General features: G+C 45.5%; 1 protein-coding gene across 1 annotated transcript in view; it reads right to left on the bottom strand.

Annotated features, from left to right (window-relative positions):
• Positions 1–21279, bottom strand: part of znf407 (zinc finger protein 407) — a 201737-nt gene that overhangs the window by 78293 nt on the left and 102165 nt on the right. The window contains 1 exon segment of the mRNA XM_080470713.1: positions 10036–10202. Within this exon segment, the coding sequence (XP_080326839.1) occupies positions 10036–10202 (167 nt within the window).

The following is a 21279-nucleotide window of genomic DNA, read 5'->3' as shown; positions in this document are numbered from 1 at the left end:
AGTGTGGTTTATTGACTGTGATAAAATCTGAAAAGCACCGCTGAACATAATTACATACTTGTCAGAGCCATAAAAATTAGCTTTATTATCAATGGGATGGTTTTGTACAACTTCATTTGGGGGCGATGCCTTCCAGATGGGGAGCGTGGAGAGCTTTTTTACACTCCTCCTCTCTTCTCTGCATCTGGCTCTGTCATTAACAGCATGATGCTCTCTCCCTTTCTCTCTGCCATTATGCACACCACACACACACACACACACACACACACACACACACACATTGTGAAGAGACTCACTTATATGCACGCATCCGTACAAAGGACACACATGCAAATCTGTGCATGCGTGTGTGCTGCGTTCACGTGTGGAGGCATTGTCGATCGCAGCATCATTCCAACATGCAGCCGAGCGTGTGTGTGTGTGTGTGTGTGTGTGTGTGTGTGTGTGTGTGTGTGTGCGTGCGTGTGTGTGTGTGTGTGTCGCGTGCAGCTGAGCTCCCCATCACTTAAGCGTTCATCTAAATGCGGGATGTTGAACTCCAGCTCTCGCCACGCGCCGCTAACACATCGGGGCGACTCTTCCAGCTGGGCCTCAGCGGCGCTCCGCTCCTCTTCTGCACAGATAGCAGCTTTCACCGAGTCCGCCGAGACAAAAGCAGCCTCAAGTTTCCTCTATTACACCCATTTAAAGCCACTCGACTGTGAGAAGAGTTTTAATGCAGTGCCACTTAGAGGGGAGAAAAACAGCCTTAAAAAGGTGCATGTGTTCGCCAATTCACGCGGGTTCACTTTTTAGTCCCAGGACGGACGGCCTTTAAGAGAGCAATATTTTTTTTTAGAAATAAATTTCCACTCTGCCTCTTTTTTTTTTTTTTTAATTTAACTTTTTTTTTTTTTTTTTTTAAGATGGAGCAACATGAAGTAACTTATTTGCAACTGATGTTCCATAGAGCTTAACAATACACTACATAAACATGATTTCCAACACTGTTTTTAATATAGAAATTGAAAAAATAAAACACAAACAGTGTATTCCAGCATTAAATATCCACCATGACATAATCTGTGGTTTACATTGTGTGATTTTTTTGGCCAATTCTGAGTGCACCTGAGCAAACACATCCTCTCTAAAATAGTGTACATTGATAAAAAAAAGAAGTATTTTTTCTACAATTCAGATGAACGAGGAGCCGCGCAGAAAAATGTAACGATCAAACCTGAAAATCCGTCGGATTGAAATCGGAGCACAGACGAGGAGTAAATGAGGTGAGAGAGTGACGGGTGGAACCGGTCTTATTTAAACCTCTGACATTCAGGCTCTGCACTTGTCTTTCTACTGAAGAGTGTCCTGTCATGGAGTCTTAAACCTTCAGAAGGGACGACTGCGGAAGCCTCACAGACTGGCAAATTATTCAGAGTCCTTTATTCCTTTGTGAGATAAATAATCTACTGAGAGAGAGAAGATCTCGCACCGTGGCTGGTTTGTCCAGGACTGACCAGGACAAGTCCGAGCTGCACAAAGAGCGTGTTTAAAAAGACCAAACTCTTTTTCTATGGAAACAAACGTCTTAAAGCGGTCGCTGGTGTTCAAACTCCTCTCTGCCTTCATCCGACAGCTTCTGTACTTCAGGCAGCTTGATGTCTGGTGTCTGGTGGACGGTGGAGAAGAACGTGCTCAGGAAATCGAAGACCCGCATTTAAACGACAACGTTTTAAAGTGAGAATGTAAAAGTTGCGTTTTGGGCGCCCGGACGGCTTCCTAAGTGGAACTTTTTGAAAACGCTCCGACTCCGCCGCTGGAAACAGGGAAAACGCAACTTTCCTAAAGCGGTGGTGAATAGTTTTTCTACACGCGCACGGGTATATTGACAGTCACGACCACAACGGACGAAGTTTGATTATTATTACAGGTGACTCTCGCAGACAAAACTACTAACTTGATCATCTGTCGATACGGATGTCGGTGTGCTCACCATTGTCAATGTTTATAGAGTATTGTTCCCTGTGCGCGTGTGAGTCGCTTAATCACTGGTAAAAAAAAAGTTAAAAAAGTAAAAAAAAATAAAAAAAAAACACCCACTAGCGGCCCAACATTTGCAGCATTTTTGCCATTTCCTGTGTAAAGCATGACTTTCAAAGCGTTGCCCTGTAAATGCGAAACTTCTCTCAGACGAAAAAAAAAGCACAAATGATTTGTTTTCACTTCGAGGGAACTTCAAGGAGCATTGTGCAGATTTTGAGTTTCAAAGTTTTGATTGCGTTTCGTGAGGTAGGGGCTTCCTTACAGGCTCGCTTTCTTTTGTATTTCTGGGCCATGCACTCCCCATCCTCATCAGAATACTGAGAAAAATAAACAATTTCCCCCCCTCGGACATCTCCTGCGACAAGTTTCAATCTTTGGCCGCCCCGCAGCTTCTCTCTGATGGCGGAAGGAGAGTCGGATTTTAAGAAGCTTTAATTCAAAAGAAAAAGAAAAAGTGCCACCTCTGTCCTTGTGTGTCTAAACTCTACATGAGTTAGTGAGCATCTGCTCACAGCGTCTCTCTCCCACCTCAGGAAAAAAAAAAAAGAAGAAAAAAAAAAAGAAAACAGCGCTGGTCCCTCCTCCTCCTCCTCCTCCATCTCTCATTACGCCTCGACGCTACAAGACCCCACCACAGAAAAATCCATAGCCATCGATCCCTGCGCCCAGCCGCGGTCGCCACAATTATTCTTGAGGAGGAAACGTTGGCGATAAATTACATGTGTGCTTTTCATCTGCCGTTCTCGGGGGTTGAACGCTCTGAAGGGACCCGGGTGGAGGACGGGGGAGGAGGAGGAGGAGGAGGAGGGGGGGGGGGGGGGGGGGGGGCGCAGCACGAAGAGTGACTGTCAACGCTGGGACGTCCAAGCCCGTCGACCCTTACCTCCGGTCGGTACGTCTCTGACTTTAACCCTAAAGACACGCGCTCGTTTCTAAACCAGCCTCAACTTTAAGTTCGACGGCTTTTACTGGAACTCCAAACTTAAACATCAATCTTCCTGCTGTCGCCTCGCGGAGGTGAAGGCCACGCAAACAAATGTAAATGGAGGCGAGCGTCACAAACATCTGTTTAAAGCAAATGTGCACCAGAAAAAAAAAACAACAACACTCCAGCCAGACACTAAAACTCCCTGAAAAGAGGCATAATCTGCTAATGCATCTGCACCGAGAGCCCTTAAACTTTCCAGGCTATTTGAATCCTCAGCTCCCATGATGCACCTCAACCCTCCGCCGCGAACTGAAATTAAATATGCCTTATTGCCAGACAATGAAAGAACTTTGAAGTTAAAATATACAACCTCTCTTTGCAAGTGTGTGTGAATTTATATATATACACACACACGTGTGTGTGTGTGTGTGTGTGTGTGTGTGTGTGTGTGTTTTAAATAACCCCGAAGGAGTCTGCATGCAGCTATAATTGCCTCCCTCATTAGTTATGTTTTAGCAGGAGCGGATGGGAGGGCAATTAATTTTACCGCTTAATTTTTGACACGGAATCCGCTGCTGTATTGATGTGCTCGCCATTTTGGGTCTCATTTTTCAGGGAAATTAATTGACAAAGTGCGAAGATTTATCAGCATATCGCCAGATTAAGCGACAAACTGAAGCAATGAGGAAATCAATTGTGGCCCTGTCGCTGTGTGCTCAGCCACCCCCCCACCCCTCTCCGGCCCGCCACGCCGCCGCCGCCACCACAGCCGGCGCACAACGCACAACGCACCCAGAGCCTGGGAAAAGGTGGGTGGGTCAGATACGTTGCACTTATTTATTTATTTGAGTCGCTCATTCATCAGCCGTTACAAATGACCCTGGCGGCTGACGACCACTGAATCCCCCCTCACAACCACCTCGCCCCTCCCTCTGACACGAGTGTGTGAGCGGCCAGCGATTAACATAAAAAACACACAAATCACAGAGGAACAATGAATCCTGTTCGAGGCAGGAGAGCATTTCCTTTCCAAGGGGGGGGGGGTCGGGGTGTCACAGCCAGCATCTCTATCCGTGACACTCACCTTCGGGTTGTTGTGTGTCTGCAGTGAAATCACTGCTGCACGCCAGAAGTCAGCGTTTCTTGCTTTTTGTCTTTGTCGAGATGAACTTTTCCAAGGTTTAAGGCCCTGCTGGGTTACACGACGGTGTTGGAGAGCAAAACGTCTGTTGCCTTGTGGGTGTCCGTTTACACAACAACGGTGCTCGGAGCCACTCACAATGCAGCTTTTTCAAAACAGCGACACAAGATAAAACCTTTGGAAAACGCTTCGACCCCGTCTCCGTGTAAACGTGGGAAAACGCAACTTTCTGAAAATGCTGCTACCACGCAAGAAGCACCACGACGGTCATAAATACTTCTGTTGCACATGCAAGAGTAGATGGACACTAACAAACATGGCGGCCTCCATACTGTCATGACTCTTAGTCCATGTTCTCCTGGGACTTGGTCGTTTATAGTTGAGAGGCTGTTGTTGGTTGTTGTGTAAACAGGGCCAAACTGAGACACATTTTGATAACATTGCGGCTCAGTGCTGTTCAGTGACGCTGCTATAAACACACTCGGGGTTGAGATAATTTTAACGGACTGAAGTCATTTGTAGTGTCTGAATAAGGGAAGTCAATCTGAGTGAGCCGGACTGGTAAAATATTGCAATAATAATCTTGAAATTGACACATTAAAGTTTTAGTTTGTTGAAGCGCAGAGTATACATGATGAAAATGTCTATATTATCACAAAATCAAACAAGAAAATAAAAACAATCTCAACATGAAGGCAATTTTAATGAAACCTTCTGGTGCAAAATCAAGTAAAACGTCTCCAAAATGTATCCTATATCTGTTGTATTATGCCAGTCTTTACAAACTCTCCCTGACAGCATGGCTTTGAGGCTAATTTGACAGCAACGAGGTAGCGTGCTTTGATAATCTGCAGACAAAGCATCACACATTGTTTGAAAAGTGTGGGAAGCTTTTAGCGTGTAACATTTCTTCTCCTGTCCCTTTAAGAGCCAGGTGCACTCACACCCCGGCGCACTGCAGTCGCAGAGGTGAGTCTTCCCATCAGCATTGAAAATGACTGAATAATAACATAATCCGAGAGAACATGACAGCTGAGTGGAACGGTGCAGCAGCGGCTGGATGATGGAGGAGAGGCGTTTGCATGTTTTCCCTGCGCTTTCTCTTTCTGTACTCCCACTTCTTCTTCTCCCGTGATGGAGAGGTGACCTGTGTTTGTCTGGGATTGGCTCCAGTTTCCCGCAACCTTACTCTGGATAGGCAGGGAATAAAACATGATGGATGGACGGATGTGTGAGAGCTCGTCTGTCCGGAGAGCAGGGAAGCAAACAGTATCATCTGTCATCATGTCCTTCTTGTCCTCATCCTGTCATGACTCATTTTTAACCACATTACTATTGTAAGCACTGCCACACGTGTAAATGTGACGACATGCATACAGACGCCCTGAATGAGTCAAGAATCCAGACCAGACGCTGAAAGAAGCTCCTCCTCAAAGTGCAATCTGCACCTTAAAAATAACCAAACGCAGCATTAAAATGTGATCAAAACCTGCTTTAGTTATGACGACATTTATTATCAATACTGCCAGGACACTTGAACATACCTCACTTTAACACCAACAAACCCCTCAGAGCAAAGATGAACAAGTATGTCTCTTGGAAATGTTTTGGTCTTTAAAATGGGGACGTTGTAAAAAGCACACATTAAATTGCAATAAATGAAACACAAGGCCTGAGGGCCCAAACTGGTCCGCAAGAGGCTCTAATCCGGTCCGCCAAGAAGATTGTAAAAATTTTAAAGGAAGCGTGCCAACACTTCCTTTAAAGTTTTTTTACAAACTTACCCTGACAGCACGGCTTGTCAGGGTAAGTTTGTAAAAACATGCATAATGTAACAGCTACAGGAGAGGTTTTTCGGACGTTTTACCGTATTTTGCGTCAATAAAATTGGCTTTATGTTGAAATTGTATTCATTTTCAGTAGTAATTCTTTGGTTTTGTGACTATACAGACATTTTCACAACATATATTCAGCGCAACAACAAAGAAAAACTTTAAAGTTTAACTTTAAAGGTTATAGTGGCACGATCTTACCGGTCCGGCCCACTGAAGATGAAATCAGGCCGTCTGCGGCCGCCGAAGTAAAATGTGTTTGACACATCTGCATTAATGCAATCACACATCGTCAGCAGAGGGGCTCGAGGTGGTGGGGGGCAAACGATGGGTAAATTGATGGATCTCATATGAAGATTTGAGGTTTTTGAGTTAGACGGTAAATAATCTTAACACAAGATGACATTCGGCTCGGGGCGATTTCCTTCTCATGTGCGACTTCTTTTCACTATTCAGGAAGGTAAAACATGCATTTTTATAATTGAATACATTTTATGTGTCATGGAGACAAACTAAATTGATCAAAAAGCTCAATTTATTTCTACCAGTAGAGCCTAAACAACCCTAATCCTGCTTCCATTAACTGCCATATTATCCTTAAAACGATGAATAAATTCATGATCGTTCCGCCCTGCCAGATGTTTGCAATAGACTTGTGCTTTTACAACGTCCCGTTATTACGTCAAAACTTAAAACTTTGTCAAAACGTCTAACTTTTAAAAAAAAAATTTCTTAGAAACTGTGCCATTATTAAAAATAGTACTTGAGGCAAAGTGTTGGAAACATTATTTCAGTCGATCACAATTCAATTCTAAACCCCCGAACATGAATTAAATCAGTGGCAGCACACTTGCGGGATGAAGCTCTCGGTGAATGTTTGGAATTTTTCTTCTTCACTTCAGGATGTTGAATTTTACACCCAACAACTAATGAGCTGCGTGTGTTGTGATCACACTCCGGTCCAGATGCCCCGGCTAAGCCACCGTCCACACACACACACACACACACACACACACACACACACACACACACACACACACACACACACACACACACACACACACACACACACACACACACACACACACACACACACACGTAACTCACACACCCTCCATTAGCGACTTGCTCTGCTCCCTGGACAGATTAGTTCAACTTTTAAATCTCCTACTTATTTTCTTAGTATTGCATCTTAGCTGGGCGAGAGAGACGATTTACAACCTTTAAACAGATCACACACATGCAGATAATATTTCAGCGTGGCAGGTTGGCCGCTGGAATGTGATTGCAGTGATTGTGCGGCGGCGGCTAACCGGTCCGACCCGGCGCCAATTACAAGCGGCGAAGGAGTGTCGGAGGTCACAGAACAACAAATTGTGTTAGTGTGTATTTTTCTTTTTTTCTTTTGGGCTCATCAAGTCAGGTCTTGTCGCGCTCTAAAATAAGGTTTCCATCTTAATTCTCTCTTCTCAAGTTCTCTCGATCACTTTTGCGTAGAGGTAGATTGATGCGTGGATACAGACACACACACACACACACACACACACACACACACACACACACACACACACACACACACACACACACACACACACGCGGGGGGCGCGAAACCACGGGCGCCGCACCTCTCCGGCTGACAGCTAGGTGACAGTGTGACGCCGGGCCGCCTGATGGGGAACGATGAGAGCGGGAAACAAATGAAAATAAAAGGCCTAATTATGTCAGAGGTGCCTTGATGTTACATCACTGTTAAAACACATTTAAAATAACATCTAGCAAGTCCTTACACACACACACACACACACACACACAGAGCAGGCACCCGTGACGGATGGAGGGCTCTCCTGCAAGCGCTCAGTCAGGCTGTCAGGCCACTGGCTGCCGCCGCCTCTGTCATTGACTTAAAAGGGCATCAAGGAGCCATGTGTGGGACATTACCGAGGCCGAGGGGAAACTGCCGGGCTGCCCGCATAAAGACACTTTCAAAGAAGCTGACTTGGGCTCCTATGGAGGGGCTATTATTCACGACGGTATCCTCCCACCGCCCACCGCACCATCTGTCTATCCAAAGTTTTTTTTTTCGCAAGTTAAAAAAGCTCAGACTCCCGAGTGTACATACAGAAAAATGAAAGGGGAGGAAGGGTTCAGTGAGAAAAAGGCTCTGACTGCGTGTACGTAATGAAAAGGCCCACTCATCTCGCCACGGAGACGGAGGTTCCGTGTTTCACGGCAGGTAAACTAACTTCTTCACGGTGGAACTTGCAAGAAACAAGAAAGTGGGAAAGCAAACAACAATCAGATTATTGTGGGATTATCACATCAACTGCAGCGGAATCGTTCTTTATGTAAGGCCTGTTCGAGATTCGTCAGACTACCGATTATTCTGTAATGGCTATGATCGATCTAATTAATCGGTCAGGCCCTAATGTAAAACACTGCTTGGTCGGCTCACGCTGTGGAATCGCATCATATATATGAAATCCAAATCAAATTGTCGTGTTCGGCTGTTTTCTTCACATCGCCGCAGAAAAACACGTGACCCACGATCGATGTGACCGACCCGAGCAGTTTGGGATTAATGGTTGTGATCAGAGATCCACAGCGGCGACTTCAGTGGGATTCGAACCAGTAAATTCTTCATTTTTCTAGCATTAAGGCCACCACTGCCTCCATTTCTAATCTAATATTATATGTGTCATAAATTCCAACCATACTGTGTTATTATTATAAAAGTAAAGCTTCCTTGAGTCTGACTTGGAAGACATATTGTGGAAATGTTTAATAACAGATCATTTGCACTAGTTTTAAGTGCACAGTGCATTCACTTTTTATTTTATTTTATTTATTTTTTATTATTTAAATGCATTCACCAGGTGCATTGACTGGGATCGGAAAGTTCTTTACCAAAACACAAGTCTGCTATTGTGAGAAGTGTAAACCCGGAAGGTCACGCATTGTCACACGTTTACAGATTGCAAGAAATCCCAAACAATGAAAGTTGTTAGTTTGGAAGGGAGAAGACGTTACCAGATATAGTTACTGTAAAGGGTTTAAAAAGTAAAGAAGAGGAACTGCAACATGCTCCTTGTTTGTGCTGTAATGATGCTCGCATTTGGATTGAAGACAGGAAACGTGAAGTCCACACGCCAAAAAAACTAACCCCCCCCCCCCCCCCCCCCAAAAAATAATATTTTTTTTCTTCCTTCCGTCTTTTCGGCATCTTAAGCAGGAAAAAAAAAAAAAAAGAAACATTCTTGAGAATCAGATGGATTTGATGAACACAAACTTGCGGACCAGCTGGATTCGAGGAGGACACACTCAGTGACCAGATGGAATTTGGGGGAAATAACACATGACAACCATTTGGCATCAGGGAATAAACACGTTACCTCACATTTCACCAACGTGCATAGAGTCTGGAGAAGGGCCGAAAACAAACAAAACACACTCAAACATCCCTGTGCCTGTGCACCCCCCCCCCCGCCCCCCCCCCCCCACCCAACACACACCTCTCCTTCTGGCTATTTATTGGCTGGTAACACATCATATAACAGAGACAGCCCTATCGGGATCAGGAGGTGTGTTCATCCGTTTAACGAGTGTGTGCGAGACGGCCAAGAAAACCAGCTCTCCACTTTCTCTGGATGCTGAAAACCAGTACAGATGGACAAGTCGTGTGGATTATCGGCCAAAAACGCGTGTGTATTTATTCCAAACAAAGCTGTGAAGATTCATAATTAATGTGAGATTTTCACAGTTCACATAAACTTCATTTTGTCGCGCGCTCTCCAGCTATAGAGGGATGAGAGAGAGAGAGAGAGAGAGAGAGAGAGAGAAAGGGGGACATTTTGTGGGATCCAAGTGGAGTCTTTTCTTGATAAATAACTCTTTGTCCCACCACTCGTAAAACAGTTCTTGCCTGTAAAAAGCAAATCTCATGAATTTTGCACCTCGAAGTGTCAGTCAATGTGTTTTTTGTTTTTTTTCAACTTTCTTTGAGGGGAGGGAGCAGCAGTAATGGTGCACAATGGAGGTGTGTGTGTGTGTGTGTGTGTGTGTGTGTGTGTGTGTGTGTGTGTGTGTGTGTGTGTGTGTGTGTGTGTGTGTCTCACCAGTGTGCGTCCTGTAGTGGTCCTTCATGGCTGACAGGTTGAGGAAGGCGTAGTGGCAGGACGGCCAGGCGCACTTATACGGTTTCTCCCCACTGTGCAGTTTCATGTGGTTGTTCAGGGCCCATTTTTCACTGAAGGAGCGCTCGCACAGCTCGCATTCAAACTTCCTGCAGGAGAACAAGGAGAGCCGAGAGAGGAGGAGGAGGAGGAGGATGGAAAGAAGAGAGAGAGAGAGAGAGAGAGAGAGAGAGAGAGAGAGAGAGAGAGAGAGAGAGAGAGAGAGAGAGAGAGAGAGAGAGAGAGAGAGAGAGAGAGAGAGAGAGAGAGAGAGAAAAAACCCAAAGAGTTATTTACTGATCCCGAAGCGGACGTAAAACGCCAGAAAATCTACCCTGCGAGAAAAGGAAATGGAGGTTGCTGGGTACTTCGCTCACGCCCGTGGTGTAGCATGGTGGAGTTGTGTCTCACACACACACACACACACACACACACACACACACACACACACACTGCAGTTGGCTGGTGCTGGTGTGTCATGTCTGTATAAGCAGGCATTGATTTTTCTGTCCTGGCCTGCCACCTCCACCATTTATTCTCTGCTTTGCACCAGGGCCCAGAGGACTAGAGAAATTCTGTTACAGTCCACACATACACACACACACACACACACACACACACACACACACACACACACACACACACACACACACACACACACACACACACACACACACACACACACACACACACACACACACACACACACACACACACACAGCACGCGCACCCCCCGCAGGGCCAGTGGGGAGAATAGAGTTCACCTGTCCAGCCTCCCTGACCACTTAGCCCAGGCTAAATGAACAGTTAACAACACTTTTACCTTCCCTCTTCTCTCTTCCAGAGTTTCTTCTCCATCAAAACTCTCCTCACCTGAGCTTTTTTTTTTTTTTTTTTACATCGTCGCTATCAATGCAATGAATGTAAAGTGTAATTCACCCTTTGGTTAAAGCTTCACTTGAGAATCGGGGTGTGAATATGCATGGCGTTCTGTCTCGGCGCTGGACATCTGTCTATTCTCCATGCCGACGCCTACGACCTGACAAAAAGAAGCTGTGTGTGTTTTTAAAGTCGCTGTGTAGGATGTTTGCACCTATAGTCATCTGCTGTGTTATTAGGCTTCAAGAAACACACACAAGTAGAGAGAGAAAATGAAAAAAAAAAAACAATAGAAAGAAGCCTGTGCTTGAATTAATCTTTACCCTCGCGCTATAATTTAGGCGCAGAATGACTAATGTGCGAGTCATAAACAAATGAAGTCGGGTTTTGGGGAGCATTCGTCTTGCGGCGCGGGCCGTGTTATTTTAGGGAGGGCGGCTGTCTTTAAGTCCTGATTGTGTCGCTTAATCCCCGCGGTATCTGTTTCATAGCGAGCAGCATGACACTCACCTGAACAAATAATGACTCCGAGCAGCATGTAGCATGTGTCTGAATCAATAATTCAAACTCATACATCTTCCTTACTGGAAGGAAGGAGAATGAGAAGGAGGGAGGGAGGGAGGGAGGGAGGGAAAAACGGAGAAAGGAGGGTATTAAAGATGAGGAGGTGGAGGTGGAGGGGGAGAGACGGAGAGGAAAATGTGTCCTGGCTTCCATATCAATCTATATGTTCCTACAAAGATGAATCTAAATGTGATATGGATGTCGTCCCACGCTAGTTGAGGGGACATCTTAAGCTCACTTAACAGGAAGGATGGCGTCAGCTTTTAAGATGGCGCCGTTATCACCTGGCTCCCGGCTCAAATGCAGATTTAAATCTCCTCGTTTTCCTCGCGTTCTCATCACGCCACTTGGCAGAAGACTTTATTTGACCAGCAGATGTATGTCTGCATCTGCATTTCCTTCCTCCCCCCCCGCAGTATTTATAGAACGGCTCGTGCCGCCGTGGGAGAGGTAAATAAGATGAGTGAAGAGATGCTATCTTTTATTGTAAGCATTATGCACAACACTCCTGCTTTATGAGCTAAACGGGCCATTGTTTATCACGGGGCGTAATCGCAAAGTCAGGCAGGCAGGCAGGCAGGCCTTGACGTGGGCACGCGGCATGCTGGGATGGAGGAAAAACGAGGGAAGAGGAGGAAGGCAGCGGGAGAGGGGAGAAGATGGAGGAGTCGGGGCTGGCAGAGTTGACTATCAGTGGGGGTTTTGTAAGGATGAGAGGAGGGCTTGCGTCTGTTTTTATGGGATCAGATGGAGGCGCTTTGATCTTGTCCCCGCGTGTCAGATCCCGTCACGATCCACCGTCTCGCCCATACATATGCATACGGCCTCTAAACAGCCAGGCACCATGCAGAACGCACCGAGAGGGGAGACGCAGGGAGGGAGAAAGGCTGGGAGAACACGTCTGCGTCTGCACGTGGGTGTGATGGGAGGGCGAAGGGGGAGACGGGCAGACAGAAGAAAAACACTCGGAGATGTTGGCAATTTGAAGTATTGGGGGGGGGGGGGGGGGGGGGGGTGAAACTTAGCGGCACAGTCGTAAAAGTGAATTTATGAATCAATGAAATGTTACCACAGCGCTCTCTTCATCATATTCGACCAGAGAAAGTTCTGAAAGTCTAGAGAGAGAACACACAGCTCAGGAGTGTAGGTAGGATTGTTAAGTGTAAGCGCCGTTAAAAAAGGTAAAGAGACAAATACACATATTTACTCTGAGGGGCAATTGAAAGTCACTATTATGGCTTAAATGAATATGTTTGATATCAGGAGCCAGAGAAAACCTGCATAAGCACAGAGAGAACATGCAAATTCCACACTAAGGCCTTGTTTAAGGCTGCATTTTGCAACGTGTGCATTCCATGGGAGTGTTGATTTTTGGCAGTCTGTGTCTCTTATATACTATAGTTTTACTTATATAAACGGAACACTACTCTTTTAGCACCACAATAGCTGTGTTCAATCTGCCGCCTGTTGATGATTGTTCCACTCTGAAATGTTCCACTGATACTGGCGAAGCTGAGCAGGTTGTTTCATTGTTGGGAGGTTTGGCAACACCGACTGAAACACTCAGGAACCAGCTGATCGACCTGCTTGAATAAAGGCCGTTGCCATTTCGGACGGGGCCATTGTTTTTGCTGCTTTGCTCTGCTGACTCTAGTGATAATCCTCCAGGACCGTGTTTCTGGATACGTTGAAGAACTTGCTGATTTAGTTAAAGAAGCTCGTAGGGGTGCTCAGCCTTTTTCTTTTATGCACCATTTCACTTTTTGTTCAGTGGCTCGCACGGGAGGTATGGCTTTGTAGTTTTATTTCGGCTTAGTTCAGCCTCTTTCATTTTGCTCTTGTGGCGTCAGGGGAAATTGTTGATTGTTCTGAAACGTACTCTCACCGGCCATTTTGTCGGGCTCACCTGTTCCAACTTCTCGTTCAAATGGATTCTCCTTGATGTAATCAGCCACTCGGCTCCATGTGGTTTTAAACTTAGGAAGTTAAGTAGGACATTTCTGATTTCTGAGTGGGATGAATATATGTCTAACTCTTCCCCGTTTAGAAACCAGGAAGTTTTGGTTAACTTCTCCAAGCAGATTTCACTTGCCATGGTGGCATAAGCGTGTCCGCACAGTAAATCCACCTGGTGAAAATATCCAGGCTTCATTGGCCGAGCCTGCATATTTAAGTGGCGGCATTTCCAAAGGTGTAGAAGTGAAATGTATTTGGCTTCCTAAGCTTCACTTCATCTGTGTTCTTGTCATTTGGACTGGAGAATCTTCTCTGAATCAAACTTTAATTACAAGTAATGATAATAACTTTATTTATATAGCACCTTTCATACAAAGCATGCAGCTCGGAGTGCTTCACAATCTGAAAACTACATTAAAACGTAATGACATTCATTCATATTGAAAGAAAGAGTGTAGACAAAAACAAACGAGATTAATATTGACATCTTGTGGGACTTCATTGAAGAAGAGTCAAAAATAAATTACAATTAGCCTTTCTATGAACTGACGACGAAACGGGCTTGTGAATCCTAAAGGAAGGAAAAGCCTGATTCATGTTTTTGGAGCAAAAACGTTTAAAAAAGTAACTTTATGGGTGGGGGCTCCCCTCAGTCTTATCATTCATATTATTTTGACTGATCTCATGATCACATACATGCTGATGCAACTAATTAGGAGTTAAATGAACAGGGTATTAACATGAAGTGTCACTTAAACTGCAAATTCACGAGCATCCTTGAATCTTTTTTGAAATTAGCACTCTGGTGGATTTGTTTGCTCTCTTTCATGTTAAATTGGCAGACACTCTAAAGGCCATCTGATGGCAAAAAAAAGAAGGGGAAAAAAAGGACCCAATTACAAGGAATAGAGCAGAAGATTTTTCTTTTTTTCCAACACACTATTGTCGAGCGCTGATGAAGGAAAGGCCACGGTTAAAAAAAGAAGTGTGTGATCTCTCCATCTCCGCTTTCCCATGATTGACACACTGCGGATCCATTCACAGGCGCAGGTGAGCCTCTTTTCGGCGTCTACGCCATGTCGCCGCACGCCATGTCGCCGCACGCCGGACTAAACTGTGCTGGAAATCCCTTGGGAGGAGGCAGAGTAATTTAAACAGGCTCTGCTGGAGACGAGGAAAGGCCTGACTCACAACCACGAACTCTCTATCACCCCCCAGTGGTGAGGTGGAGCCTGGTGAGAGGATGGGGGTGATGGTTATTGGAGTGTGTGTGCGTGTAAAAAGGAATCATGTGCCGTTGAGAGAATGAAAAAAACAACTAATACGAGTTAAAACTGATTATTTTTGGATTATATGCCTCAAACACTTCTTCTCTGCTCACACTCACATTTCTGTGATACTATATTAAATGATTATTCCTCTAAAAAGGGTTTCTCTGAACTGTACTTTCTTTAAAAACTCTAATAAATCTCACATTTTCCAAAAATACGATTTAAATGGGAGGTCATTTCTAACTGCTTTCTACTCACCTCTTCACCTCCTCCTCCTCCTCACTGTGCTTAAGCCAAAGTGGAAAATTGCACTTTTCTCCACGCATGTAAACACTCAGCATTTAGTTTCATTGACTCAATTAATTGCATTGGTTTTTTTTGGTTTGGTTTGTTTTTGCTGTTGTTTCTAACAGCTAAGAATTTGACTGCATTGGCCGGCAATGAGAGGAAATAATCTGCCGATGCTCACAGTCAAACACAAAGAGGGAGAGAGAGGGAGAGAGAGAGAGAGAGAGAGAGAGAGAGAGGCCGACTCTCGCCTCAAGCCAAACTGACACAAACAGACAACTTCAAAGTGAAGACTGTTGTTTATTTGGCGGAGGGCAAGGGAGGGGGTAAAAAAAAAAAAAAGAGAGAGGAAAATTTATCTGATATGCAACTGTCAGGAGAGCATTTTCACATGCAAAATAGCGAGTGAGTGAGAGAGATTACCTAGAGGGAGGAACATGACAGCATTCACTAGGGTCAGGATGGATCATCATCTTCAGCCTCCTCCCTCTCTCCTCTCCCTACATCGCTCTGACTTTATCCCTCTCGCTCTCTCCTTCCCTCCCTCCTGTGTTTTTCTCCCTCTCTCATCCTGTTTTCAGACCCCATCACTCTGCACTTCGACAACCCGGCAGCTTAAATCCAGACTAAATTAGCTGAATGAAGATTAAATCATTTGGCCCTGAGCTCTCCGAGATATTGGGAGGAAGACTGAGTAAGCCTTAAATGGTGTCTGACTGGGTTTCGGACCTGTGTGTGTGTGTGTGTGTGTGTGTGTGTGTGTGTGTCTGAGGAGGAGGTCCTCCTTCAATGGCAGTCAATTGAAACCTGATTAGAAGAGGGGAGAAGGGGGTGTTGGGTAAAAGATGGCTAAAAGATTGAATTTGTGGGACAACTGTTTCCTAAGTAAGGGCACTGGCTTTCTTTATTTCGGCGTGCGCGGGGGTCGACCGACGACAGGGCTCGTTCCCGGGTTAAGATATCGAAGATATCGAGCGGGGCAACATCATCGCTCACGGCCGCTCAGGAGAAAACCTGCACTAAAGTAGTCAATGTGGTCTGCGGGTACTCAAATCAGCTTCCTGCTGGTGCTGGTTTGACATGCAAATGAAGTCGGGCGTCCATCTCTGGCCTGCTGCACACGGCAGCAGCAACTTCTCCGGAAAGAGAAGGAACGAAAGGAGGAGGAGTGGGAGAAGCGGGAGGCTCTGAGGTGCCGGTCCGAACAGAAGGGCATTTTTAAAAGTGAAGCGGCGACTGAGTTATATCACACTGCGAGCGGCGGGAGTGTACAGCCGGCGTGTCACACAAAACAACAAGTAAAACCTCCACGAAGAGGCCACATGTGTCTGCGGAGTGCTGTAGATGAACCTCCTCTGAGAGGAGTGCTGCTGCATATGACTGCAATATAAACAACGGCACACAACAGAGATGCTGCTGCTGATTTATGTTTACCTTCAATCCCGGGAGAAAGAGGAGGAGGAGGAGCACAAGGAGGAGGGGAAGGGAGAGGGAGAGAGAGAGAGAGAGAGAGAGAGAGAGAGAGAGAGAGAGAGAGAGAGAGAGAGAGAGAGAGAGAGAGAGAGAGAGAGAAAAAAGAGAAAGATAATGAAATAAATAATAAAAGACCAGGCCCATCAGATAAGCTCCTGTTTATCCCGCTGTAGGGCAAATACAAATTGTCAATTTAATGAACACGGTGGACGTGATGAAAGCGCGGGTGAAGGAGCCTCCTGCCTGACAAACAATCAGGAAATGTTATCTTAATATTGTTGTGCTGTTATTCAGTCCATAACTTAGGGGGTGGGGAGAGGCCACGAGGAGAAAGAGGAGGAGGTGGCACCAAGGGGGAGGGAGGGAGGGAGGGAGGGAGGGCAAGCAGGGAGGCACAAAGGCCAGGTCCCTCTGTGGTGGCCCTGTTATTGCCTGTTTTTATTATGAGCCATAGCTCAGTGGTCCCAAAACACACACTTTGAAGCACACGTTCAAACATAACCCCACCACACACACAGACACACACACACACACACACACACACACACACACACACACACACACACACACACACACACACACACACACACACACACACACACACACACACACACACACACACACACACACACACACACACACACACACACACACACACAGCGCTATGTTTGTGAGTTCTTTGCCAAGCGTCTTATGCTCACCTTCATCAAGTAAACTGAAGATTTAATCCTAAACTCATTTTAATCTGAGCTCTAAAACCACATATCAATGCTTTAACACAAGCATATCAGTGTGGGACCCTCCTATCTGAGGTGTTCTCAGGTGTTTGACACATAAGATACCACACACGCACACAGACACACACACACACACGCACGCACACACACACACACAGCTAAATTATAAGAAGTCCTTGCAAGCGAATGAACAACACAATCCCAGATAAAATGACTCAAAATGATCTCTTCCCCGGCGCGTGTGCACAAGGCACGTCACGTCTCCTCTCCACGCTGTCTTAATTTAAAGGTTTTAATAGGTTTTAACAGATATCCCGTTATTAATCAAAAATGTAAGGACCTAAATAAAAAGAAATACGGCAAATCAAGAGCTCCAAAAAGCTTCCTGTTGAAATTAGCAGCCGCTGATAAGTACTGAAAATCTGATTTGTGTGACGCAGCGCGGTCAAAGGCCTCTTCCCGTCCCTCCTCCCCCTCCACATATCCTTTAAACGGCACTTTAAAAAGTGTCCAGATGCTTCACAGCTCAAAGTTTTTTTTTTTAATTTCTCTTCCCCTTTCCCGTAAGTCTTGAATTTAAAGCATTGCAATCTGAGCAGCCCCCAAAATTAACTATTATCTCCATATTTATATATTGCCGGCACTAAATTGCGTCAGGAAGAATTACTATCAATATGAATATCTGCAACAATAACTCAGCCGCAGTGCTGAGGACAGGATGCTCTTTATCAGGCTTCTGATAGGCCTTAAATACAGCACAAGGCAGCCATATCAGAGCTTTTTCTCTCTAATATCAGGCCGCATTAGCACCTCGTAAATCAAATTACACTCCTAGAATTTCATTAGGCTCACCTGCCAGCGCCGCTGTGCCGCAGAAATATTTATGTTTTTATGCTGCGATTGTGTGCTCACAGGTACACAAAAGGGAAGGAAAGCGGGAAGTGTGCGACGGCAAAGGAGGGGCGTGAAAAAAAAAAGAAAAAAAAAAAAGGGTGATAAACCTAATTATCTTTTAAGAATACAGAGAAAATGTGTCATAAATTGCAGCGATCTTGAGGGGAGCTGGCGTTTCGGGAAAGCCTGTGGGGCTGCGAGTTTAAGGGGACAAGCCCTGCTCTGCTGTTTACCATCTTTAACCGGGGCTAGACTCCCACAATCCAATTAGCGGCTTCCCCCAAATTCGCTTTAAACAGAAATCAAACAGGATGATGTATGACGGCGATCAGCGGGCCCTCAACAGCGAGCTAATCTGATAAAGCCCGAGCACGGCTGCTAATAGCGCAAATGCTCATTCAAAGTGGAGCCAAAATGTTATGATAGGAGTCTGTCTTTATTATTTAATTACCTCCGAAGAATTTCACATTTCCATTTGTTTATTTGCCGTTGTTTGTTACAATCTATTATCCGCAGCGGGGAGAGTGTATCAGGCGAGTCGGGCGAGATCTCGGGAGCTGGGAGGGAGGCGAGCAGGCGGCGGCCGTGGGAAGGAGCATTCCCAGCCTATTTCCCCTCCACATCTGGAGCGTCCGGGGTCTGGATGATGGGGGTGTCTGGGTATGGATCGTGATTAGACAGAAAGGGAAATGACTGAGCCAGTGACCGTAACGACAGCCACTTAATAAAAGGTAGAGTCTATACATCAAAGAGCATCTAGCTGTAAATCATCCGTCCCTGTAACGACTCGCATCCCCGTCCCATTACCGAGCCCCTAACAGGCCACTCATATTTACTCTCCGGGCCCCAATATCATTTTAGAATAATGAGCTTTGTCCCTTATCTAATTAACAGGGCCTAGGTTCATTTGTTTTTTTTTCTTCCCCCTCTCTCTCTTTCTGTCTGTCTCTCTATTCTTATTTTTCTCCCCCCTTGCTGAAATTAGAGAGCTGGCATATTAGTTTATCTCCCGAATATTTTGCAAATTTGCTCCGTGGCATGAAAAGTTGCACACAAACAGTTCGGCAGTGGCCATTCTTGTATGTTGTGTGTAATTACTGCATGTTGCGACTGGAGGCTGTTTATCTGGCACCCTGTGAGTGTGTGTGGGTGGGCGTGTGTGTGCGTGTGTGTGCGTGTGGGTGTGCGCGTGTGTGTGTGTGTGTGTGTGTGTGTGTGTGTGGAAGTGGTGGTGTTGGAGGGTGGATGGGTGGGGTGTGGGGGTGGGGCTGTGCTCCAGTGGGCAGAAGTAAAAGACCAGGTCCATTCTCTCTCTTATTACTGGAATTGTAATTCAATGATCACCTTAGATCACACGCGTGCCATAAATCAGATAGGCTTGACAGAGGATGAAAAATTGTATTAATAATGTGAAACTTATTATACAGTCCCAAATGCTCCCTTGATAAATGACATTGTTTGGGCCTGACAATGATTGCATTTAAAACATTATTTCTGTTTGCTGCTGGTGTATGTGTGTATGTGTATGTGTATGTGTATGTGTGTGCAATGTGTGTATGTGTGTGTGTGTGTGTATGTGTGTGTGTGTGTGTGTGTGTGTGTGTGTGTGCACTGCTGGACACAGCAGTCGTGGTTTGCCGGGTGGGGAAGACAGAGGTGGGGTTCCCGAGCTTCATAAAATATTCAAGATGTTTCCCACCGCTCTCTCTTGAGTCAGTGGGCAAGCGATGGTCATGGCAGTAGGGGTATAAAATCTGTGTGTGTGTGTGTGTGTGTGTGTTTGTGTGTGTGTGTGTGGTCGGCAGGAGTAAAATGGCCGGGGTGGCTCGCCGCAGCACAAACACTCCCAACTCCCAAACCACAGGAAAAGAAGCCGCGCACATCTTCGAGTCATCATAAAGCACCGCGCTGTTATTACCGCGCCGCCTCCAAGTCAGACTTTAGCAAATGTGAGAAAGTGCAGAGAAGGAGCGGCGCGGAGCTAATCATTCAGGAACGGAACGACTGCAGCATTTTTCCCCCTTTCTTTTGAATAGGTGATTTGGAGGAGTTTATTTTTCTTCATAACTCAATTTATACAAGAATGTTAATATTAGAAAAGCAAGTCGAGACTTGAAGAAGAGCCAGCCGAGGCACGGAACCCCTTGAAGGAAAAACTAAGGAACAAAACGCTAACCATGTCCATACTGTTCTGTTTCCCTTTGTTGCTCAGGTTCATCAGATCATAAGGTATCAACTGAACTACACCCAATTTGACCACAACAACTACAAAAAGAACCGGACGATGGTTTTGCTCAAACTGTCTCTATGTGGTTGAGGTTTCCTTCCCGTGGACATACCTCGATGTAATGAGGCAAAAAAAACAAAAAAAACACCACCTCCCTTCTCAGACTGGCTGTAAACATCATATCAAAAACAGTCTGGAGAAAGATGGCACCCTTTAATTCCTCCTCAGACTATCGGTCTTTGTAATGCAGTAACGACCGAGAGGTGGGCCTCAGAGACTGGAGCGGTTCCCTCCACACAGACGCCGACATCCAAACGCACCGTCAGACATCATGAAAGCACAAAAGTTACAGTCCAATAAAAACTATTGACAAATGCAGTAGAAACATCAATACGGAGCACGTGTGATGACTTCTCCAGCTGATATGAGGAGTTCCAGTCTGACATCCTGGGTCTGGAAGACGGTTTCATCAGTTCGGTCGTTCACACAATACTAAGGAATACGATTAGAAACCTACAATGGGCTTAATCTATTTCTAACATTGTCACCACATTGTCACCACACGATGAACTCCAGATTAATGTTATGGATGTGTGAATACGTGATGAGTCAAGTAATGTTAGAAACCCTGCCAACGTTCTTATGATAAGAACAGAGAAGTAAGGAGACCTAAGTTGTTTAAGACTCTTACTGCGAGGTTGTGCTGATCTGTCGACCTTCTGCTGAAGTCGAAGGACGACGAACAGATTGAGTGAACATGAGAAAGACCGACAGGAACTAAAAGGACCAAACGCATGCTGGCCGGTCAGTGTTTCTGCCGCTGCCATGTAAACGGACATCGTTTTCAAAACGTTGCCATGCTGACAGGAAAACACAGAAAGAGAGACTCTTCATTTGA

The sequence above is a fragment of the Lipophrys pholis genome (assembly GCF_963383615.2).
Source record: "Lipophrys pholis genome assembly, chromosome: 9".
NCBI classification, from domain to species: domain Eukaryota; kingdom Metazoa; phylum Chordata; class Actinopteri; order Blenniiformes; family Blenniidae; genus Lipophrys; species Lipophrys pholis.
This window is presented reverse-complemented; position numbering and strand designations above follow the sequence as displayed.